The sequence below is a fragment of the Zalophus californianus genome, chromosome 8, assembly GCF_009762305.2.
Source record: "Zalophus californianus isolate mZalCal1 chromosome 8, mZalCal1.pri.v2, whole genome shotgun sequence".
Classification (NCBI taxonomy): Eukaryota; Metazoa; Chordata; class Mammalia; order Carnivora; family Otariidae; genus Zalophus; species Zalophus californianus.
Window position 1 is genome coordinate 66,250,462 of NC_045602.1, and position 26,111 is coordinate 66,276,572.

General features: G+C 34.3%; 1 protein-coding gene across 4 annotated transcripts in view; it reads left to right on the top strand.

Moving 5' to 3' along the window:
• RTN4 (reticulon 4) overlaps positions 1-26,111 on the top strand; it is a 65,685-nt gene that overhangs the window by 25,534 nt on the left and 14,040 nt on the right. Inside the window, exon 1 of one of the 4 annotated variants that reach the window (XM_027623743.2) lies at positions 8,267-8,499. The exons of the other annotated variants lie outside the window; for them this stretch is intronic. Within the exon in view, the coding sequence (XP_027479544.1) occupies positions 8,466-8,499 (34 nt within the window). The 5' untranslated portion in view covers positions 8,267-8,465. Of the gene's footprint in view, positions 1-8,266; positions 8,500-26,111 lie in introns of those variants that run through there. 4 annotated transcript variants of the gene reach the window in all.

The following is a 26,111-nucleotide window of genomic DNA, read 5'->3' on the forward strand; positions in this document are numbered from 1 at the left end:
GAGAACTAAACTGAAAAACCAATCTATGCGAAAGAAGGGTTTATGATACATTAGATGCTAAATTTTCTGTGACTGGAATTAAGTAGACTTGAAATAAACAATGGTATTTAGGAGAATTTTTTTTTAAAGGATGGTTGCTTTTTAAAAATAAACTTATTTGGAAGTAACATCAAACTTAATAGCAAAAATAAAAATAGTGCAAAGAACATCTTACTGTCTTCATCTAAATTTAATCTATTAACATTTTCCCCATTTGCTTTATCATTTATGACCTCCTTTATAAATAACTAGATATGGATACCTAAATACATCCTTATTTTTCCTGAACCATTTGACAGTAAGTTATATACACTGTTTTATCCCTAAATTCTTCAGAAAGGGTATTTTCTTACATAACCTCAGTATAGCCGTTAATTTCATAAATTTACATTGATGAAGTACTTTTTTCTAATCTACCATCCATATTCTAATGTGACCTTTAACCCAATAATGTGTCCTCTCCTACAAGATCCAATCTAGGGCCAAAATTTGCTTTTAGTTGTCATGTTGTTTTTGGCTTCTTTTATCTGTTACATTTCTAGTATTTATCTCTTATGACATTAACAGTTTTGAAGAACATAGGCCCTTCCCTCTCTCCCTTTTCAATAGAACATTCTGATTTTGGATTTGTCTGCTGTTTCTCAGTGATTAGATTGAGATTATGGATTCATGGCCAAAATGAAGATGGTGTAGTACCCCCTACCTCTCTCATGGTATCATATCTGAAGATACCCATTATTCATGGGAATAGTATTAGAGATCAAGAGTTGGACCCTAGTTGTACTCCTTGCCTCCTTGAGGTCTTCCCATTCTAGCCTTTCAGTGGACAGAGGTAGGAAATGCTTATATACAAACATAAAATACATACAAATAAACCTAAGCGCATACACATACGTGTATTTGAAATCATGAGTTCACACAGATACCTCCAATTCTGATCCATTCCCAGAAGATTCTTTCTTTCTTCCTTCATTTCATATTTGTATGCTCCTTCTGTAATGAGAACGTGGCTGCTAACACTATCAATACATTTACTCATTTGCTTAATCCTCTAATTCTAAATAGTTTTAGAATGTTTTCTAATATGATTCTGATAGACACGGTAAAATAAATTGAGGATTATTTTGCAAATCTACCACTCCAACCCTCCCAAGATTGAATGTATATAATCAAGTACAAGTTACTTGAATTAGTTTTTTTCTTTCCTCTTCCTTTTCTCTTCCCCAACCTTAGTGTGGTTATAATACTCATTTGAAATATAGTTAGATTAATTTGTTTCAATTTGCTTTCAGTTTTAGGTTTTCTTTCTATTTTGGAGGTTTTTAAATTGAGACTTTTGAAAGACAGAATAGAAACTGAATACTTACCATTTTACCTGGAAAGGGGAGACCGCTATTTTTGGGAAATCTCCTAAACATGAAGCAGTTCCACATATTTAGTCTCCTCCATAATCTGAAAGAAGGAACCATTTTATGGATGACAGTACCTAACTTTGGGACTTAGTCTTGTTTCGCAAGGTTACTTAGCAAATTATATAGTAAGCACAATAGTTTTGAACTTCTGTGTTGCAGACATTGGGCTAACTTTCTTATTTATATTCTCACTTAATTCCACAAGGAAGAAGATCTTTTTCCCAGCAGGTGAAGAACTGGGATTCCAACTTAGGTTTTGTCCCCTCTCAGTTGTTTTCCATTTTGGAATGAATGGTTAGTCCTAAATTTAGCAGGCAACCAAGGTTGCTTTTCTTTTATTACATACCTGTTGTGTTGAGGCATTAACTAACGTAAGATATTTTTAAAAAGTCAAGAAAGTTGTTTATCGTGTACATTTTCTTGCATGGTTTTCCGTATGTAGGGATATCAAAATGAAGGTAATACTTTTGCTTCCATGTGGAGACTGAATAACCCTCTTGTGTGAACAACTGCTGTCTATGTTGTTGGTAAGCTATTGGTAAAGAAAGGTACTAATAATGTCTCTTCATCAAACCACTTAGATCTTCACTTAACGATAGTGATTGCTTAATATGTTTGTTGGTTGCTTGGTTTGCCAATAATGCACGGAATATTTTCTGTTCGTAAATGAGTATAGATTGTGTTTTCCTGACTTGTTGGAACTATTGGTGAATGAAGTGTAAACCACCACCAACTTGATTGTTCATTCATTATACTTAAACTGTGTGATATCTAAGAATAACCAAGTAGTATTGCCATTTTAATAAAAGACTCACTTAAAAAGGGCCCATTTATCCAGGTAAAGAATTGAAAATGATCCTTTGCAAATTTATATGTGCTTGTTAAATGTGTTCATGAATAAGAGCTTTCTTAAGATAGTGTTAATGACTTAAAACATTTTTCCAAATTTACTATATAGCCTTTGAAATGTCTCTGTAAAGCATTAAGATATTAAGGTTTGATATTTTGGTTAAAATGTATTTTTAGGGAGCATATTTAGGACACTCTTTGATAATTATTAGTTGGACTTTATGACACTGAGCAGTTAATCTGATAAAAGTAAGAAATTTAAGTACCCTGAAAAATTAAAATGCTTAATCTAACAAATTGAGTAGAAATACCTTTAACTGGAAATCTGTTAGTAAATTTACAATATAGCTAAATTAGAGATGGACTGTTGTTAATAAAACAATCAATTATATTAAATGTGATGTAAATGTCAGATTAATGGGGATTTATTTAGTGCTTACTATGGGCCCAATACAGATTGAAATAATTATGAAATATGTACCATATTTTTGGTACTATATGTACCAAAAATAATATATAAGAATATATTTCATAATTAGCAATTATGAAATATGTACCATAAAAGTTAGATAACATTAAATATAGTGTGGTTGAAAGAACTTCATTTTGGGCATCTTATAGACCTGAGTTCTAATCCTGGATTTATCAGTGATTAGCTGTATGACCTTGGGCAGATGTTTTAATCTCTTTGAGCTTCAGTACTTTCAGTAGTCAGAATTTATCTGAAGGACCTGCTATCAGGACCAACAGTACATAAACAGTCTGCAGTAATACATGCTCATTGTACAAATATGAGAAGTAGAGAAAACTATTGAGATGAGAAAAATTTGTAATCATATAGCCCAGACATAATTGTTAATATTTTAGAATATATTCTTCTAGTCTGTTTTCTGTGCGTATGGATACTTTATGATGGAGTGAAAAAGTAAGTGTTTTGCCAAATTGGGATCATAGTCTACACATGGTTTGTAGCTTTAAAAAAAATTAGCAGTATCTTATATAATGCTGACATTTTCATGTCATTCTGCTGCTGCATGATTTTTTAATGTTTAGTGTTCCTTGGTATTGCATATAATTTAATTAGTTTGTTATTGTTGGATTCTTAGATGGCTTCTGACTTTTTAATTTATAAATAATGCTGTCATTGACCTCTTTATATTTAAATATGTTTTACATATCTGAATTACTTTTTTCCACAAATTACTAGAAATAAACCCTAGGTAAATGAGTATGAGCATTTTTAAGAGTTTTGACAAAAATTGGCTGTCAGAAAAGTTGTACTGATTTTTCCCCTCTCTAAAAAAGAAAATACCCATTTCTCTATTATCACCAACAATTGATATTATTTATTCTTTTGCTCATTAGGTAATATTCCACATTATACAAAATTCAAAGAGCACAATGACAGTAAGTCTTCTTCCTGTCTCAACTAGTCACCTCATACACCTTCAGAGTCCTGATATATGACTTATTTCTTAGGTATCCTTCCAGACAGCCTGTATTTGACACTTAAAAAACAAACAAATAAAAAAAACCTTTACCAGTTTGGTAGGATGAAGTGGTATCTTGCAGTTTTGATTTTTGATTATTAGTGAAAGTAAACATGTTCCATGTATTTATTGGCTATTTTTATTTCTTTTGTGAATTGCCTGTTCATACCCTTTGCCCATTTTTAAATTTAGATGTTCATCTGTTTCTGATTTTTTGAGAGTTCTTTACAAAGGATGACAGCTCCTTTTATGTTATAGTTTTCAGAACAATTTTTATTTTACTATACATTTTAATGGACATTTTCAGTTTTCACAAAGGAAAATATGTATGTATGTATCTATTACTTTATTTTTATAGCTGATTCTTAGCTATTTACAATTGATTTTGAATTCTGGTCAGAGATCACATGCTTTCTTGGTGGTGGAGTTGTTTTTTCTACTGCCATCATATTCTGATCTCTAGTTCCCTAGTATCAGACGGAAAGACTCAGAAAATTGGGAACACAGTTTTTGTTGGACTGCATGCCCAGAATTAGCAATCTACTGGATGGGTGTTGGTGCCATCTAGTGTTGTATATAGAAAATAGGTCTACAGAATGCTTTATAATTGACTGTAGGAAATAAATTCAGATGACCAGAGAAATTTAGTGAGTTGTGGATATTTGCTTTACATTAACAAATGACTTTAAAAATGACTTTATAGAAGGGTTTTGACACATTGTACTGAATCAGACAAATGCTTGAGTCATGTTATTTTAAACATGGAATGACCTTAAAGATTCCCCCAAACCCGTGTAGTTTGGTGAAAATTTATAAGTTTTACAAGATCTGTTCAGAGCCTAGTGACTATTAATTTTTTGATTCTGAATTTTAAACTGTTTTGGATCTTTTGGAATATGTATATTTATTTTAGATTATAATACGTGAAGCCAGCCTTTATTTAGTTCTTAGTGAGTAGTATATCACTTTCAGTTTTTCTATGGATTTTAGTATTTGTTTTTAGCCCCACTTATATGAAATTGTTTATAGACTTTAAAATACTCTTATTTTTTTGCCATTTGAACTTGTGTTCCATTCATTTTCTAGACCAAGGTTTCTCCATGTCTTCAGATTCAATTTAATAGTTAATGTTGAAGTGCTATAATTTAGTCCATAGAGGGCATTATAGTACAGCTTGTGGTATTAAACAGCATTGTTTAATACCTTTCAGTAATGAGACATATGTTTAGTTTTATATTTTTGTATATAGCTCAGGATAATTAAATATTGAAATAAGTTTAAAACTCCTGTGTAACTATAATTATTTAAAAACAAAGATTCTTGTTTTCTGTTTCCAGAAAATAGAAGTATTTATTTTAGCTATGAAGAATTGTACACTAGCATTCCCCAACTTAGAGACTATTTAAATCCAAATGACCACCTCTTTTTCATTTATTTCCCTTGATTTCTAAATATTGTAAAGAAAACAAACAAAAACTTGAATTTTTCTGGGGTTCAGAAGAGGTGGAAGGAAAGAAATGGGAAAGGAGGAATATCTTGGGAAGGCTGGCTGGAGCGGACTTACAGCTTACATATTGCTGCCTGTTCCAAAGTACAGTCTTCAGTCTGAAATCCTGCTATTTACTCTCTCTCTCTCTCTCTCTCTCTCTCTCTCTCTCTCTCTCTCTCTCTCTCTCCATGAGAAGGTTATAGAGAAAGGAATTTTTTTTATTCTTTAGTAGGAATTGACTTAATCACATGATTTTCCTACTACTGAGGTTAAGTGTGCTAAGAAAATGAGAGTTTTGATTTGAGATAGGAGAAGAAAAATCTAGAGAGTGTAGGTGATTTTAGAGCATGGTACCCTTTGGAAAGGAGTTAGGGTTATGCTTGGGAGGTTTTCTTTGTTTTTGTCATGCTTTGTCTACTGGGGATGTGGATATTGAGGAGTGGGAAGTCGCCAAACATGAACTCTGGAAAATTTATTTCAAAAGTTCTGTGTAAGGCTAATTTTGCATTTTAAAAAGGAGAATGTCTTCCGTCACCCACCCTCCCCAATCTTCTGTGGTCTCCTCCTTTGGAAGCTTTTACTTTTCAGGTAAAAATCGGTTCCTGTCCCAAATATTCAAAGTGCTGTTTTACAAGTTGGGATGTGTGTTCTATTTGAAAATTGTCCTTGAAAGAGTTCATTTTTTAAACAAAATATTAAGTATTTGAAGGAAAACAAAATAAATGAAGGTAAGTTTTTAACAGATTTATGTCCTTTGATATGTTGAGATTTAATGTGGAGTAGGACCTATAAACTGTCCATGTATAAATTTTTCTGAGCTGGAGTATAATGGAACTGTATAGCAAAGCACAATAATGTGTGTGTGTGTGTGTGTGTGTGTGTGTGTGTGTGTATTCTTGTACTTGTTTAGAAAGGATTGGGTTATTCCCTAGAATTGAATGGCTTCATATATGCGCTTTCTTAGATGTGTTATGTACCTTATCTCCTACTAGCTTGATTGTTATTTGTAGCATAATAATAGTGTTAAATAGCTAGGACTTATATAGGGCCCACTTTTTGTCAGGGACTGTCCTAAGGCCTTGCGTATGCTAATTCATTTGATCCTCACTAAAAGCATAGCTCATATGGCTTTATGTTTTTAACAGATTTGTATTACCGGGTTTTTAAATTTCGGTACTTCTCTTGCTTAGCTAACCAAACTCAACATAACCCCTTTAAAACTTTTTAAGAAAGAAATGGGCAAAATGTCAGTTGATTTATATGAGTTAGTTTTTCCTGCAAACTTAGTAGTTTCAAATGCAAAGACCCTAAAAATTAAAGAATTAGGTATCAGTATGTAAGATCAAATTTCAGGGCTCCTACTTTGACTTTTAAATCTGCCAGGAGCTTTTAAATGTATTTAATGTTTAGATGAATGGTTATTATTATCACACGTTCTTGCTCTCTGAAACTATTTTTAAATGTTTTGAATCAAATCAAGCACCAGTAGATATGAATAGGATAAATAGCAAATACCTTTGTCTCAAGAAATCTTTTTTTTCTCTCCTATTTGTGCAGTAATCTCTGTCTTGAAAGCAGCGTTTGGGCACTGTTTTTGAGTGCTTTATTCTAATGCTAACGTATTTACATGTCTTTGCAGTTTCAAGGGATTCATTTTTAGAGATAGTATTTTGGAAATATTTCATACTTAACTGAATAGTTTGAGATTTCAAAGTACTGTGTGGAGAAGCCAGACTTTTTCAGCCATTGTTTGACTTTGCGACAGGGTTCTCAAATACCACATTGTACACGAGTCCAGTGAATAAAATTTTAAGTTAGATACTAACTTTTGAGCATCGAATAGTAGACTCTCTTTAAAAATTGCTTTGCCTTATTTATGTATGGAGTTAGAAAGGCAGATAGGAAAGAACTGAGTCATTGACCAGACTACTTCTGATTCTAAGGATTTTGCAGAATTTTATAGCAAGTTCCAGAAAATACGCCAATTTCAGTGTAGCTATATCATCTTCAGAAGTATGTACTTCTATACATAGGCCATATATCTTATAATACTTTATCCTATCACACACTTTAGAACATTTTAGCTGATTTGTCATTAAATATTGCCTCTATAGCTTCGTTGAATGCTTGCATCAGTTAAACCAGTTGTGGAACATTAGTAAAGACATTCTGCACTGGAATGAATGCCAGTTTTAGGAAAGTTGAGCAAAAATTTTGGAAGTCCTATACATAGATTTGTTTTTGTGTTTATCAGTAAAATTTTGGTTTGGTCTTATGTCATTTTCCCAAGGCAAATGATATAATTAGCACATGAATATTTCTCTTCAAGCTAAGAGTCTATTAATAGTACCTGCAGTAATGTTTAATAGATATTTATTGAAAGATTGAGTTGTAGCAGGTGATGATTAGGAATAAATATATATTTTTAAGTGTCTAGATTTCCATTATTGTAAAAGAAGAAATAGCATTACATTAGAAAGATGAGACTCCTGAAATTGAATAAAACCTTTTTTTCCTTAAGTAGAATATATTCAGCAAATATTAATAATTTGACTTTGTGATTCTCCACTCATACCCTCATAAGGGTGCAAACGCTGAATGCTTTAAGCCTTAATAAACTCAGGAGAAAGAAGGAAGAGATTCAGCGTTTCTCAGGCTTGAAATTTAAGCTGTTACCCTTCTTTGGATCAGTCCATTTTTATCTTATTAGGTAACTATTGATTTTAGAGTTTTAAATGAAACTGAAACCAACAGCATAATTCACCCATCTATGAAAAAAAAAAATTGCATGTGGCTGTAAGTGCATTTCAAATATATTCAGTGGTTAACTCTGCCAAAAGAACAGCTCTCATTTCTTGCCTTTCTTTGGTAGCCTGCCCCTCCCCCTGCAGAAGTAGCTCCCTTTGGTATGAGCAACAAGCAAAAGATTAGAACAATAAACACACAGGAGGAAGGCGGTAGTGCCTGAGTATTAGCAGCCTAGTTACAGATTGCACTGCGTCAGACTGTTCCACACCCAGAAGACGTCAGGTGACTTCAGTCCTGCTGCAGTTGTGCAGCAGAGACTGCAGACTTCGGTTGAGGAACCGGTATTTCATGTCTCACAGGGTAGATTTGTGCAGTTACAGCTTTTCTGTTGGTATGCATAATTGATAATTGCATCTGGAGGGCAGATCGTGACAAGAGATGGACTGTCAGAAGAAAAATTGGAAGGATAAGGGTATATGCTTTTTAATCTTCTATTCAGTGTTTTTATGTGACCAATAATATATTGCTATGAATAAGCTTTGCAATTTTAGATATATTTTGGATTGGAAATGGAGCCTATGAAAGCTTTAAAAGTTAAAGATTAAAACAGCTATTTCATATGTTTTTATATTTGGTTGTGTATGAGGAAATGTCATGCTGTTCTGTTTCACTGGCATTTGATTTAGGCTTTGCAATCCTATTGTTGATTAGGTTCTATTCTTTAATCTTGCACGTTGTAAACAGTGTAGTTTCATTTGTTGGCACTTTGGTGCGATAAATTCACACAGCTATCTTTGTATTACATAATGACATATTTTCTGTGACGGAGTATTTTTTTTAAAGCTGATTTGGTGTAGTTGAAATTCTATCCAAGATTTTTGTAGGTAGTAGGATACTGTGTTTGCAATTAAGCTTGTTTCTTCTTTGGAAATCTGATTGAAACTTTAATGTCTTTACCAGTCACATTTTAAGTAGATTATATTTTTGTATATCTTGAAATCATTAAGTTGTATACACACTAATTTTAAATGCATGTCTCTATTTAAGTCTCTAACCTTTGTCCTTGTAATAACCAATCAGTGATCTTGATCCTGATCCCCTTTCCTCCCCCTTGAAAGCCCAGCAGATCCTTTCAAGTCTCAGTGGGTCATTGTGTAAGAATTTAAGCCCATAAGTGCTAAAATGTTGACTGTAATGAATATTTTAAAAATATTTTATGTAGATGGTTAAATGTGCCATTTTTTTTTAAAAAAAAGAGAAGGTGGTAAGCTATATATCTGACCCCTTGTAATAAATTGTCTTAAAAATAGAGCTATTTTAAGTAGTCCAGGTAGGCATTACACAGTTTTTTTCTTTTTTCTGGCCACATTTAAATTTTATAGTTTTTTTAAAAAAATGTTATTTCCTTCTATAGCAGAATTGTTTGCAAAATTGGTGATAATGTTTCTAAAAGCAGTATGTGGAGCTAATTACAGTAACATTCATAACATCCTTTTAAAAATTGGTTCAATAAATAAATGTGGGGAAAAGGTGAGTTTGAGATTGAGTTCACATTGAGACAAAGATTTTTATAGTTAGAATTTAGAGACCAGAAAACACAGCTTTGGAGTTTTACCTGTATGGTTTCTTTATATGTGAATTTAATGAAGAGAAGGACTTTTATTTCTTCATCCTTCTGACCTAATGAAAGGTGAATTGAAACACTAGTGTTTGATAATTAAAATTGAGAGTAGTGATAACAATACAATAAAAAAAGCTTTAAAAATGGGTAAAAGTTACATCATGGTCTACTCTGCAGATACTAAGGTTCTGTATTAATAATTTAAATCTTAGACTATTTAATAACATCTTAAGTTTTTTATTTGCTGAACTAATTGAGGGATATTTTGAGACAGGAGCAATTAAGATCCAGTATAGCCCATATTATGCCAGAAATTTATTTTGATTATTTTTAGGCACTAAATATAAAGTCACATTTATCTCTGGGGAGCTTCACATTGTATGTTAAATGGAATGGCCTAATATTTTAGTGCTTGTCTTTGTCTGTCTGTCTGTTTTTTTTGCTTGTTACCTATTTTTCTGACTTATTGGTGAAGTTATATTTTAGTATTAACATTTTAGATTATAGATTACGACTTAAATGGAAATCACTGAGGAGGTGAAACTGCCATGGAATGAGTTTTTCCGGATTTTATGAGGAAATGAGGTTTTTTCATTTTAGAAGTGTGTGACAGATAGAGAAGAGAAACAGATCTAGACTCTGGGTATACTTAAAAAAAAAAAAAAACTTAGCGCCCCCCCCCCCCCCTTTTTCTTACTGTTACCTCCTTACCTTAAGTGCCATGGTTGAAACACAGTCATCTAACGATGGTGAAGTACAATAGTGTAATAGAAGTGAGAGCTACTCTGATTTCAATGTTTTAAAAAGTTTGTTTTTTCTTGTTTTGTTTTGTTGCTGATTAACTAGTATTTAAGACATTTTGTCTTTCAGGCTAAAACCAGTATTAATTTGTATTCTCTTACATGTGTTTTTATCTTTGATTTTCCATTCTTAGCAGCATAATTGCAACAAATGAAATCCACATGGTACTTGATTATTGGAGTTATATGGAAAGCATTGCTTAAGATTGTGAAGAGCTTAGAATAGGAAGGAATGGGAAAGTTTGGAGGTTTGGGTAGGGTGGGAGCATGATATAACCTCTAAACAAGGTATAATTGAGACAGTGAGTAGAGCTTTTTGGATAGAACAGAGTATAAGACAGCAGTTGAAAGATAGATCGACATGGTCAAAGAATATAGAAGATTTGCAAGATCTGGGTCAGGTTTCCTCAAACTTCCTTGAAGATGAGCATCACCTAGTGCTTCTTAAATATACAGATTCCTGTATATTTACAGGATTTACAGCGGAAGGGCCTGGCCATCTGTATATTAAACATCTTGGTGTCATTTGTGTTACTATCAGGCAAATTTAGGAAATACTGATTTAGGTTTTTAAGTTTCTGGTTTGGTAACTTAATTTTGGCCATAGTAAGAAACTTACCCTTTTGGGTCTTCATTCAGTTTCCTCATTTGGATGATTTCTAGGCTTCCAGTTTTGAGGTTGTCTGGTTTTATGAGAAGATACCTTGGGCCAGATTGCAGAAGACATTGGCTTTTGGATTTTACCAGGAAGGAAATAAAGAGCTTTTGGAAGTTTTAAAGTCAGGAGTGATAAAATGACAACAGGTTTGAAAGACTGGTTTGGGGGTGCTGTGTAAGAGAAATTCGAGGAGGGGCGCCTGGGTGGCTCAGTCGTTAAGCGTCTGCCTTCGGCTCAGGTCATGGTCCCAGGGTCCTGGGATCGAGCCCCGCATCAGGCTCCCTGCTCGGCGGGGAGCCTGCTCCTCCGTCTCCCGCACCCCCTGCTTGTGTTCCCTCTCTCACTGTGCCTCTCTCTGTCAAATAAATAAAATCTTTAAAAAAAAAAAAAAAAAGAGAAATTCGAGGAGAACGTAGAGGCCGTTAGGAAGACTGTATTTGTGCCCAGATTTAAAGCAAATAGTGACTGAACTTGGCCTGAAAATAGGCATGAAAAGGAAGTGACAGATTTGAGAAACTCAAATACTTGACATTTGGCATAGATTTGTGGGACTAGGATGAGGGAGGGACTCGGAGGACAACATGATTTCCATTGGAATGGGACATTGGAAGTGCTAGAGCTTTTCAGTATCAGTAGGAATCGGCAGAAATGATGCCAAGTTCGGTTTTAGAAGCTTCAGATTTGAAGTGACTATAGAACTTCTGTGAAGCTCAGAGAAATGACAAGTTTAATGATAAAGAATTGGGAATTGAATGGTTAAATACTACAGATAAGCTGTGTAGTATGAAGATTGAGCAATGGAATTAATAGTACATACTTAGAATGATATAGCCATTAGCCATTAAAACAATGTAGAATATATTTTAAATAAAAGGCATTTCCCCATTTAGTGAAAGACTACAGAACAAAACGTACCATATGACCCCCTCAACATACACACACACACACACACACACACACATACACACCATTAAAATTAATACATCAGAACAAAACCACTCCATGTGAAGCAAAAGTTTTCGTCTTCAAGACACCTAAATCTCCTACAAAAATGTATATATATTTATATATACATAAATACATCCCATCTAGTTAAAAATTTGTTATTCCTAATGTTTTTGCAAGTATAAACAGTGTTAAAATGAATATAAATCTTTGTTTTTATCCTGATAATTTCCAAATTGCTGGGTTACAGTATTTAGGCTTTTGGGTCATGGTGCAAAATTGCCCTCCAGAAAGATGATACACAGTATTATTTTTTAAGATGGTACAGAATATTGTACAAATGTATGAAAGTGTCTGTCTGAAACTTTGGCCAAGATTAAATATTACGTATGCATTTCTGGTCGTTTCAACTCTGAAACAGTTATTTTGTCAGTTTTAAGTAGTAAAATAACTTGATGAGAGCCAGGTTTATATTAAAAAACAGTAAATTCGCAAATGTTTTCTTTTATATGTGGTTCAAAGTCTTGTATGGGTAAGTAGTGGGAGGAATGGTGGAAATATCTTCTCTGTTTTATTTATTTATCCACGTCTGGGTATTCCTAATTCCTCACCAGGACTCTTTCACTGGTTTTTCCACTAAATCCTATGTGTCACAGCCAAGTTAATCTTCCTGAACTCTGCCTGTAATCATAGCACTTAGGAGGTTTCTCTTTACTTAAAAGTTCATACTGTCTATCCTGGACTTTGAGAAGGCATTCCCTGGCTCAGTCCCAACCTTTATAATCCCATCTCTCATTACTCTGTCCCCAGCCACATTGAAGGACTCATTCCTTCAACGTTCTTTGCATTTGCTGTGTTTTTTTTCTGTCTAGAATGCCCCTTCTTCCCATTCATTCTGTTCAAGTCATACTAATCAAAGGCCTAGTCTTCCTTGAGGGCTTTACTAATCCTCTCAGGTGGAGGTACTCCATTGTTCTGCAAACTGTGCAGAGTCAACGAGGAGACGCAGTGATGAAGCCACCACTGTTTCTGCCTTCCTGGAATTTAGAGGCTAGGAAAAGAGTCAGGATACCTATATATCTTCTATAGATGTCTGTGTGGATATATAGATATGTATCTGGATATACATGTGTATCTAGCCATGAATTCCATGAAGTCAGAAGCAGTGGTGGCTTCATCATTGGGTCTCCTTGTTGGTCTGTATACCTCAGTGAAGGGAGAGGCTGAGAGCTCTGACGTTCAGCTAGGTTTAGTCCTGGCCTTGACCCCTATACGTACAGTCTTGAAAAGTGCAGACAGGGCACCTTATTAGTTGTTTATTCTGACTTTCTCATTTTACAGGTAAGGAAACCAAGAAAATGAAAGGGATTAAATTATTCAGGACCACATAGCTGATGACACGGGGCTTTTGTTTTTTATTATACAATTTATTAGAACAACTGAAGATTGAAAAATATAAAACCTACTAAATCGACCCATGTTTATATAGTCTGTGTCATCTTATTGAACATGGTGTATATCTCTTTTTGTATGGTCTTCATTCTGCAGTAAAATAGGCAGTAGTCTTTCACACTAGCAGTGAAAGAAGGTAGGTGTGGTTAGGTCTTGAGTATTGTCAAAATGTTAAGCCTAGTGAGGACTCTGTGGGCCAGGAGAATAATTTCTCTTGGTCCTTAGGGGTTGGATTACATGCTTGCACGTAGGAAGAATATTTAAGCAGTGAATAGAACTCTTATTTTGGTCTCTAGGTATCCCCCAGGTTCCCTTTTTATTTATTCAATTGATCTCCTCTCTTGCTAGAATTTAGGCTCAACAATGTTACTAAATTTAATTTAACCAGCTCTTTTCTTTGCATCTTCAGAGCAGTATTCTGAGACCAAATTTTCTGTTTCTCTGCTTCATCATGGTTGTTGCTGACTTTTGTTACGTGTGTGTGTGTGTGTGTAAAATGTACAAACATATGTTTTTAAATCTTCAGGGCTTTCACGTTTTAGGCCAGTCACCACTTAGGCATTTATGGAAGGTATTGATAGACACTAAAATACTATTGTCTCTCCTCAAATACTGTATCACCACTATCAGCTTTATTCTATAGAGCATTTACTTGAGCTCAAAGCAACTTAAAGATTAAAAATTATCAGATATTACTGATAGCCCTGTAAATCCATTGTTAAGAGTTGAGCATTGAGATAGATTTAGGAATTTCTATTCTCAGACTGAAGACTTGTTAAAATTACGATTTTCATAAGAATAAGAGGAATTATAGCTGTTTTTTGTTGGATGCACCCATTTGTTTATTTTTTCCACTGAAATAATTAAAATAATTTGATATATGTTATTCTGGTCTGTTTTAGCATTCTGATGTGAATACTACCTCATTTGTACTATCAGCTGTTTATTCCAGTGAGCATTTATATTCAATGTGAATATGGTAGGTATAAATGGTTATAGACGTACAGATCTTACCCAATTTATGATGGGGTTACATCCTGATAAATGAATCATAAATGGAAAATATTGTAAGTTGAAAATACATTTAATACACTTAACCTACTAACCCTCATAGTTTAGTCTAGCCTACTTTAAATGTGCTCAGAATATTTACATTAGTCTACAATTGGGCAAAATAATCTAACACAAAGCCTCTTTTATAATAAAGTATTGACTGTCTATGTAATTTATTGAATACTATACTGAAAGTGAAAAACAGAATGGTTTTATAAGTTGTCTCGTGATCACGTGGCTGACTGGGAGCTGCCGCTCGTGGCCATTGCCCAGCCTCGTGAGAGTAGCGTCCCATGTGCCACTAGCCAAGGGAGAGATCAAAATTCAAAGTATGAGATCTGCTAAATACGTACTGCTTTCGCACCATCCTAAAGTCGAACCATCTAAGTTATGGGCTGTCTGTATAAATATAATTAGTTTACCTAGTATTGAAGTTAATTCTCTTTCTTTGTACTAATAATTTGCTTTGAGCCCCTCCCCATTCCAGTCTATTAAGCTTTTCAAGTTTCTAGAGTTACAGAACAGTATGTTTTCCGTTTAGTTCTTATTAGTAGAAAATAGGATTTTGAGCAGTGATTTCCTATTTCTAAGGTTTGGTTCCTATTTCTTGTGATGTAATGCTTGGATGCCAACAAGAAATAAAATTTAAACCATAGTAAATTATGCATTGAACCAATGTCTGTTCTAATTTCATATTTACATTTGTGTACATCTTGATCAGTTCTAGTAATTTAAAATAAATAACTGCATGCTTACCAAAATTTACTGGAACTAACTAACAGGCTTTTTATAGGAAGAGTCCTTATTTTGACATCCTTTACAACTAAAGATTATTCACATTGGCACAGGTAGGGAGAATCATTGGTTAGGAATATATATATTTAACATGCTGAAAGCTTTTATTTAGCTTTACCTTAGAGAAAATGGAATTAGCTATATAAATTTTCCTGTGGAAGGAAAATTATTGTGGTTTAGAGAAATTGGAAGTGGGAAATTAGAATTATTTTCTGCTGTATTTTTTGCCTTCTAATAAAGCTAGAAATAGAATGTGAGATTAAAGGAAGTATGAAAGCCACATGAACTAATTAAATTGGTGAATTTAACTTAACAAATGAGGCCTGTATGAGTACTGATGCACTCCTTTAAATACAAAAATGTGGTATGATGGAGAAAGTGAGGCTTTTGTGGTCAGACCAGAATTTCAACCCGTGACCCTACATAGTTTATTTATTTATTTATTTATTTATTTTTAACATTTTATTTATTTATTTGAGAGAGAGAATGAGATAGAGAGCATGAGAGGGGAGAGGGTCAGAGGGAGAAGCAGACTCCCTGCCGAGCAGGGAGCCCGATGCGGGACCCGATCCCGGGAGTCCGGGATCATGACCTGAGCCGAAGGCAGTCGCTTAACCAACTGAGCCACTCAGGCGCCCCCTACATAGTTTATTTAATAATACTTCTAGGCCTCAATATGCAAAGTACTCAGGACAGTTCCTTGTTCAGATTAGGGGATTACTAAATTATAGAAAAGGCAACTATAGAATTTATGCTGATTTTACCTAAAATGTTTTTTCCTCAGATGTGTGGTGGTAGAAATTGGCCAATGCATTGTAATGTTGTTGAAAGTAAAACAGGAAAGATTTAGTGATAAAAGAGACAAAGACCCAAAATTGTGCGTGATCTTTCAGGAAACTCAAGTTATAGGAAGAGGAGATGGCCAAGAGAGACGCCAGTATTTTTTGCCAACTGTTTGGTTGAGATACTTTGTAGCAGTTGTAGGTATCCATCAACCTGAACCTTGCTCACTGAAACCAAATTAGCAGTGCTTTCAGAGAAAGTTGAATTCATATTTCAAGAAATCCGGGCTTAGTGAAGCATTGCATTTAATATTTGATTGCCCTGCTTGACTTTGTCTTTTATGATACTACCTTTATTTAGTGTGTGTAGTTCACCAAGCATTTCCATTGTGTGAAATTTCTTTTCAGCTTCAACTAACTACTTAGTTTGGTATCCATTTTCTAATTTTTTATACAGGGGGAAACTAGGTTAAGTGATCTAGTCTGGGTCATACTGCTGGTAAATTGAAGGAAGAAATAGGACTCACGCCCCTCTTAACTGTCTTTGCTGGAAGAGTTAAGTTCCCATTCTATACAGATCTTTTTCTGGACGTTCTACCTGTCACTTAACTAGCTTGGTGAGTGCTTACTGGGTAGAGGTGAGAGCTTACTATGTAGGGTTAAATGATCAGCTCTAAATTCTAGTCACTTTCCTGGCCATTGAGAAGAATTTAAGGATTATGATTCCCAATAAATACATAATTACCTATTTAAAGATTATGGTCCTGAAAAATAACATTTTATTATCATTCTAATGTATACTTGTTTATTAATTTCCCATCTTACTGCCTGACTAAAGAAAACTTAATATTTGCTTTTGCTTAGGAAGTAATTATTGTCCTGCCAGCCATTCCCTGACCTACCAGTATTTTTAGGACCCACTAGTTCAACTTTTTCCCCCTAGACAAAAGATTTTAAAATTGAAACCTGACTTGAGGCTATTCAAGGAAGAGCTTCAGTAAGAATTTGATTTGAGGCAAAATGTAATTGGATGACTTTTGCATGTAAGGCATGCACGGTAGCACTATTTTTAGTTATGACAGATGACATTTTATGATTACCAAGTGTAGGCAACTTTTCTTACTCTATATTGGGCCAGAAGTTTTTATTTTGAAGAAAAGATGGTAGTGTACAGAGTTGTTTTCAAATTAAAATTTTAGTTTGATAAGGATGCTGCTCTGAACACTGCACAAAACACAGAATAAAAAATTTTCAGATTTTTATTTTGAAAATAAAAATGGGCACCACACTGCGGGGAGTAAATCACTTTTTTCTAAATGACCAGAATTTATTTAAATGGATCAGCATTATTTTAGTACAATAGTCCGTAAGCATTTCCCACAGTTATGAGAGGACAGCAGTGTTAAAATATTCTCAGATCTTTAAAAGGATATTTCATGAATATTTTATAAAAGACTAAAGTTAAGGCTACCGTAGGTTACCTTGCATGATTAACACTTTAGTTTTCAGTATAGGAGAGTTGAGGAACCATGAAACATTAATAAGCTTTTCTTGTACAAGCCGTTTGTGTTAATTTTATTATCTCAAGAATAAAGAGGCCATTAAAGTCTATTCATAAACAGAACTAGTAATTACAGAAGAACCCCAAGTTAGCATTTTAGTGACCCTATATTTCTTAAAGATGTCCTTTATTTTAATTTGAAAATGGTATAGTTTTAAATTTAAATGTTTCTGTTCCTAAGAATAATCTGGCCACTGTTTAGACAATGCAGCAAATCTTAATGAAGCAGGTAATGGGAGTATAAAGATGAAAGGCTTTCATCAGTCCTTCAGGGTGTAGTAAGAAGAGACAAGGCTGTGAACTGATATTTACTGTTTATAAGTTATCTGAAAGCATTGCTATTTGTTACTAAGTGTAGATATCTGAAAATAGTTTAAATAAAACTAATGTGAAATCCAAAGCACAGAAAAATTGTTTGAATAAATTAGTACATGCCTACAACTTGCATAAAGTATGCATCCATTCTAATCTATCAGTAATATTTATTGAAAGTTTATCTGTGGGTATGGTAGATAATAATAAGGCAACATGACTCTTGCGGGGTTTACAGCCTAGTAGAGAAACATGTTAAAAACAAGAATTTTTTTTAGTGTACTTTTAAATTTTTTTAGGTGTACAGTTCATTGATTTTTAGTATATTCATAGAATTATGCAACCATCATCATTATCTAATTCCAGGACATTTTTATCCACACCCCCCAAAACTCCATACCCATTAGCAGTCACTCCTCATCTCTACTCCTCCCAGCCCCTAACAACCACTAATCTACTTTCTGTCTCTGTAGAGTCACCTGTTCTTAGACATCACATATAGAGAGAATCATACAATGTGTGACCTTTTGTGTCTGGCTTCTTTCATTTAGCATCGTGTTTTCAAGGTTTATCCGTGTTGTACCATGTATCAGTGCTTCATTCCATTTTATGGACCAGTAATATTTCATTGTATGGATATACTGTATTTTGTTTATCCATTCATCAATTTTTGAACATTTGGGGTTGTTTCCTCTTTTTTGGTTGTTATATATAATAATGCTGCTCTGAACTTAAGTTTTTGTGTGAACACAGGTTTTCTAGTCTTCTGGCTGGAAATTCCTAAGAGTAGAATTGCTATGTTGTGTGGTAGATCTGTCAACTTTTTGGGGAATTGCCATACTGTTTTTCACAGTGACTGAATTTTACATTTCCATCAGCAATGTAAGAGGGTCCCAATCTTTTCACTTCCTGTCAACACTTGCTATGGACCCTCTTTTTAATATTAGCCATTCTAGTGGGTCTGAAGTGGTATCTGATTATGGTTTTGGTTTACATTTCTCTAGTAACTAATGATGTGGAGCATCTTTTCATTGCGTATTGGCCATTTGTATATATTCTTGGAGAAATGTCTATTCAAACCCTTTTCCCATTTTTAATTGCCTTATTTGTCTTTTTACTGTTGTAAGAGTTTTTAATATACTATGAATACAAGTCTCCTATCAGATGGTTGATTTGTGAATATTTTCTCCTATTCTGTGGGCTGTCTTCTTAATCTTTTGATAGTGTTTTTTGAAGCACAAAATTTTTCATTTTAATTTTGATGAGGTCTAATTTTTTTCTCTTACTGAATGTGCTTTTGATGTCTTATCAAAGAAACTGCTGCCTGATCTAAAGTCATGAAGATGTGCACCTGAATTTTTTTCTTCTAAGAGTTCTATAGTTTAAGTTTTTCAGGTCTGTGATTCATTTTGAGTTAGTTTTTACATATGGTGGAAGGTAGGAGTCCAACTTCATTTATTTTGCAGTTGTATACCCTGTTGTCCCAGCACCATTTGTGAAAAATTTCCCTCCATTGAATTGTCTTGACACCCTTGTTGAAATCAACTGTGAATGTGTTTATTTCTGTATTGTTAATTTTATTCCATTGATCCATTGATCTGTCGTCCATCCTGTGCAACTACCAGACTGCCTTGATTATTGTAGGTTTGTAGGAAGTTTTGGAAAAAGGAAGTATGATTTCTCCATGTTTGTGGTTCTTTTTCAAGATTGTTTTGGCTATTCTGGATACCTTGTGTTTTTCCATACAAAGTCTACAATTGGCTTGTCAATTTCTGTTAAAGGCAGCTAGGGTTTTGGTAGAGATTGTATTGTATGTAGATCAGTTTGAGGGGTATTACCATCTTAATAATCCTTCTAATTCATAAACACAGTCTTTTTTTTTTAAAGATTTTTTTTATTTGACAGAGAGAGACACAGCGAGAGAGGGAACACAAGCAGGGGGAGTGGGAGAGGGAGAAGCAGGCCTCCCGTGGAGCAGAGAGCCTGATGCGGGGCTCCATCCTGAACCAAAGGCAGACGCTCAACTGAGCCACCCAGGCGCCCCACAAGATGTCTTTTCCATTTATTTCTTTAATTTCTTTCAACAATATTTTTGTGGTTTTTAGTTTCTAAGTCTTGGGGGTTTTTTCACTTTGTTTTTAAGTATTCTTTTTGATGTTATTTTAAGTGGAATTTTTTTTCTTAATTCATTGTCAGACTATTCATTGCTTTTATAGAAATAAGATGGATTTTTGTATATTAATTTAATCTTCTGTCCTGCAACCTTTCTGGACTTATTTTAGTAGCTGTTTTGTGGATTCCTTGGATCTTATATACACAAGATCACGTTATCTGCAAATAGAGATAGTTTAATTTCTTCCTTTATGATCAGGATGTCTTTTATTTCTTTTTTTGCCTAGTTGCTCTACCTCCTACCTCCAGGACAGTGTTGATTAGTGGAGAGGGTGGGTATCTTTGTCTTGTTCCTGGCCTTAGGGGAAAAGCTTTCAGCATTAAGCATGATGTTAGCTGTGGGTTTTTTGTGTACCCTTTGTCAGCCAGAAGACATTCTTTCTATTACTAGTTTGTTGAGAGTTTTTATAATGAAAGGGTGTTGGGTTTTGTCAGATGCTTTTTCTGTGACTATTGTGATGATCATGCAGTTTTTCACCTTTAATTCTATTAATACGGTGTGTTATATTGACTGGTTTTCATATGTTGAGCCAATTTTGCATTTCTGAGATAAATAACACTTGGCCATGGTATCTAATGCTTTTTATGTGTTGCTGGATCCAGTTTGCTTGTATTTTGTTGAGGGTTATTGTGTCTGTATTAATAAGGGATATTGGTTTGTAGTTTTCTTGCGATGTCTTTGCCTGATTTTGATAGCAGGATTGAATATCTAAATTAATTAATGGATATAAATCTCTTGATGAATATTAGAAGCCACAGCATTTGAATATATTTCTCAGGATTTTATTAAAACTTAATGACTACTCCCCTCTAATTGAGAATAAACAATCCTGGAATCTTCCAAAATTTCTTCATTAAAACCAATTTAATGAATCTGAGAGACTAGAAATATTAGACTGTTAAGGTGGCAACCCTGTTGCTAATATTTTTATAATGCAATATTTTTCCATCCTTGCAGCTTCATTAACAATCTTAAATTTCTTTACATAAAAATACTGAAATCCTTCTATATTTTGCACAGTGACTCTGGTAACAGTGCAGATTGCCTCTCAGACGTTCCTGTTCTGGCATATATTCGTTTTGTCCTGTGAATGACCTACATTACCTAGTTGTCTTATCTCTCCTGCTCTTCCCTTTATTCCTCCTGAGTGCTTTAAGCTCTGTGGCTTCACCAGAGCATTCCTAAGGCTTGTTTCAACAAGGCTTTCAAGATACCTGCTTTGAGTATTCTTATATAGCTTTTGCATATGTTTATGTAATATGTATAGCTTACATTTGTGATTTTCAGAGCTCTTCCATTTATTGAAAAGACCTTATTCTTAGGAATCATATGAAAGGCAGAAAGAAATAGTAGGTTAGGGTTTACTGTACCGTCGTGCAGTTAAGTTTATTTTAGGCTGTGATCACTGAATACTACTGGACCTTGTATATGGATATTCCTGTATCGTCAACTTTGGGGAAATTGAGTTGGTTCAACCCAAAGCACCAGAGTTACCAACTTAGTTATATACTGTTAAAATTTAACTATCACCTGGATTTAAATATTTATTAAGCTAGCATACATTATATTCTCCCCATAGGAAAACCTATTGGGAAACCACACTTGTGTTATAAGGTTCTTTAGCGATATCGAACAGGAATGGAAAGGGTGAATTTTTTTTTTAAGTTTAATAGTAATTCATGTTTGCCATGAAGGAGGGTGGGAGACAGTTTCAAATGGCATTGAAAGAAATAAAGAAGCAAGTTAAACTCATCCATTACCCTTACTACCCAGAGGTACAAACTGTGTTTACTAGATATCCTTTCAGACTTCATTGTTATCCTAAGTTTTAAAAATCTGACTATATGAATCTTTTTGTAACATTTTGTTTTTATTTATCAATACGGACATGTTTCTTTGGTAATAGAGATCTGCATCACTGTCCTTACTGGCTACATAGTGTTCTTTTGCATGGATATACTTTCTAATTTTACTTAATTAGATTCACATAGCTTTTAAAAGATGTTATTTTCACAACTTGATTATAGTTTTCAACTGTGGGAAAATAGCCTCAGGTATATTGGAATAGAGCTCTTTCCTCCTTTTTGGATTTAACTGTAGGTTAAGTATTCACATTAAAATTTGTGTCTCATTAATTAACCTATCTTGTTAGTTTTACCTTGACTCTCTTGGCTTTTGTGATTCATCTCACATATGGTGATTACCTGCCAACACTCTGCCTATTCATTATGCATGCAAATGTGTGACATTTTGAAGAACATTAATGTGCTGAACCTTCAGTTTGGCATCATACATGGGGCATATGAGTTTTATCAATAGGAAGCCTGTGTTGAAATCCATGCTCTATCACTTAGTAATTAAGTGATCTGAGTCCAGTCATGTAAGAGCTGGTTCTCACTTTCTTGTCTGAAAGCTGGCCTCTTAGGGTTTTAATAATTGAAAGAGATAATGTTATATAGTCTATAAACAGTATTTGGCACAATGTGAGTACCTGGTAAATACTGACTCAGGAAATAAAGGGAGGTGTGGAGAATGTAGATCAGCAACCTGGAAAAGATTTCTGAAACATCTGTCAGGATTAAAAGGTGTGTAGCTTCTCAGTCTTTTTTTTTTTTTTTTTTCTTTTTAAGCTTCTATCATACTGTGACCATAATGATATAATTTATAATTGCTTGAAAAACTGTAGGAATATGAATTTTTGTTTTCCTAAAGTTTTGATAATGTTTGACACTTAAAAAAAGAAAGCGTTTTTTAGTAAGGTTCATTTCAAAAGACTGGTATGATTTAAGCCCTTCTCCCCTTAAAAAAATCTAGAACTAAAAAGGAAGATATTTTAAAATTTGTATTTGGCACAGATAATACAGCAATAAAATCTCATTAATACAGATCCACTGATTGGGAATTTGAATGCAGGACTGATTGTGTATCTTTGTACTGACTGTGTGTTAGTTTCTGAAGGGGAAGGAAAAATCATTTATCTAATGCCCTGATTACTGATGATAAAACTGAGGTCCAGAGAAGTTGGGAGCCTCATCTAGAGTTTTACAGTTGCAGAGCCAGTACTAGGTTGTGGGTCTCTTGAATCCTAGCCACTGGAAATTTCTTCTACCATATCTATATAGAAATCATAGACCAGTTATAAATAATTCTTATCTAGTCATTGAAACTGTCCAGACAATAACTCTTAGGTAATTAGGTTAGTCATCAAGTCTGAAGTCATTTCTTTTATAATCAGGTTTTATTGGATGGTTTTTAATGATGGTAAGGAATAGAGAAATATCTGCATTTATTTTAATTTATTACCAGTAGTGATTTCGAAGGTTAATAAATGTTTTGGAGCACTTAGAGAACCATACATTTTTAAAGGCAGCATTTGTTCATGTAAAAATATGAGGTGTACTTTACTTTGCTGATTCTTCTAGGTTATCGACTTTTTGTTCTGTATTAGTGAAATCTTAGATAAGTTTGAAAATCCTTTTCCACGTGGCTTCTAAAGTACCATGTTTATAACAGCAATATGATTTATTAACTTGCAAGTTAATCATGAGGTTGAAATTTTCTTTTCTTTTTCTTTATATTTAATATCTTGATAAGAATGGTGATAGTGACTGTGATGGTGTTCATAATAACAACAACAAATAACAGCCCTGACATTTATTAAGAATTTATTATATGCTGTGCACTGTATTAAATGCATTATATTTGTTATTAAAGAAAAATTTTGTTAATTCATTTTCTCAATCCTCATAGTATCTCAATAGGATCATTCCTGTTTGCAATACACATTCTATAGATACGGAAACTGAGGTACAGAGAGATTTAGTGACTTGCTTGAGGTCACATAGCGAGTAAGTTATGGAGCCAGTTGTTGAGTGTAGGTGACCCAACACCAGACTCTTAGGTGCTTTGTTTGGAGCAGGCGGGAGCCTCACAGGAAGGAATTATGTTACCAAGAGCAATCTTTATCATTGCATCCCCCACCCTCTCAGGTACCCTGTTTAAAAAAACAATCAAGGGCGCCTGAGTGGCTCAGTTGGTTGGGCGACTGCCTTCGGCTCAGGTCATGATCCTGGAGTCCTGGGATCGAGTCCCGCATCGGGCTCCCTGCTCGGCAGGGAGTCTGCTTCTCCCTCGGACCCTCCCCCCTCTCATGCTCTCTCTCTCTATCTCATTCTCTCTCTCAAATAAATAAATAAAATCTTAAAAAATTTAAAAAAAAACAATCAAAACTTCATTAATTAGGAGAACCATTGCTAGCAGAGACTTATAATGAGACCTGCATCTTTACGTTTTCTAGATCTACCCATTCTTTAGGACCCAGCTCAACTTCTGTCTTTTTCACAGTCTTTAAGTTTTCCTCCAGTCTTTTTCTTTTTCTGAATTCTCATGATGGTGCAACAGTTATTTATAATTTTTTTGTCATTGTTTTTACATGTCACTGTCTTCCTAGAATTGTAGTGTGTTAGAGTTGGACAGGGCCTTAAAGAAAAGTCCACATCCCCATTTTCAGGTTTTTAATTCATTCTACTAGGTTGAGTTTCTTGAATGGTATCAGCTCAATAAATGTTTGCTAAATGTCACAAAACTGTTAGCATCACTTGCTGTCTCTTTATTCAATATGACATTATTCATGATGTCATTTTAATAGCATAGATGCACTACTTCAAGTTCTGGTTATTTCTCAGTTGTGCTACTATATTGGTACAATAGTAGAAACTAGTTGAATAGAAGAAAACTAAGGTAGATGTTTTAGGCAGGGTTGGAACGAACTTGAGATAGGGGAAAATGTGAATAAAGAATTGAAATTAGAGGTTGAACACAAAACCGTAAATCATAAAATGTTAAATTAATAGCATTTGGGGCACCTGGGTGGCTCAGATGGTTAAGCGTCTGCCTTCGGCTCAGGTCATGATCCCAGGGTCCTAGGATCGAGCCCCGTGTTGGGCTCCCTGCTTGGCGGGGAGCCTGCTTCTCCCTCTCCCTCTCCCTCTCCTTCTACTGCTCCCCCTGCTTGTGCTCTCTTACTCTGTCAAATAAATAGATAAAATCTTAAAAAAAATAGTATTTAAATCAAATCATAGAATAGAATAAGTGTATACTAAATAAATGTTGAGCCCCTGTTATGTGTCAGACACTCTTAACATTTTACATTTCACATACATAGTTTTCCCCGCAGAAGTACCCCTAACAGTAAAGGAAAGTTACATACCTTAGAGAACCTCAAGACCAGAGCAGCCCCTGGAAATGTGGTTTTTCTTTGTTACCTTTCTTATCTTAAAAATTTAACGGGTATTTAAGATTGTACTCAAGAATATGCCCATACTTATGTTACTATAAGGACACTAACCTCCCCCAGTTCCCCAGTTGTTCACAATCCAGAGAGAGACAAATTATGTTTAGCCTGTGAATTCAAGAACCCTTTGGCACACTGTAGAATTCTTAGTGTGTTGTACATAGCTCGACCTTAAGACCGCAGGCCTATGGATATTTGATCGCCACAGGGTCTCTGTGACCATAGGCCAAGAGCAAACTTGCTAAGTTTGGCTTTGTCTGATTCCTTACTATTAATAAACATTATATAAACAGTGTAACAAATTTAGTTTTTCTCGTTTTCTTTGACACCTACATTTTTATAGCATTGTATTTATCTACTCTCAAAGAGAAGTAGCTTTTCAGGTAATCTAAAGGCTGTTTCCCTTTGTCTTTGGCTTTGTAGGAAATTTTTGTTTTAATGATAGCCAGGTTAGATTATAGTTTCATTATGTTTCTCGAAGAGAGATCTCTTAAAAGCAGAGCTGTAGAACTCCTATGTGTAGTTTTTCATAGTTTTATTGCTTAACATTTTTTTGAATCAGTGGTTTTTCTGCAAATAAATATGTTTTTACATTTTTGAAGTATCATTTCGGTGAGTGTGTGTTGAGATTTTTTTATA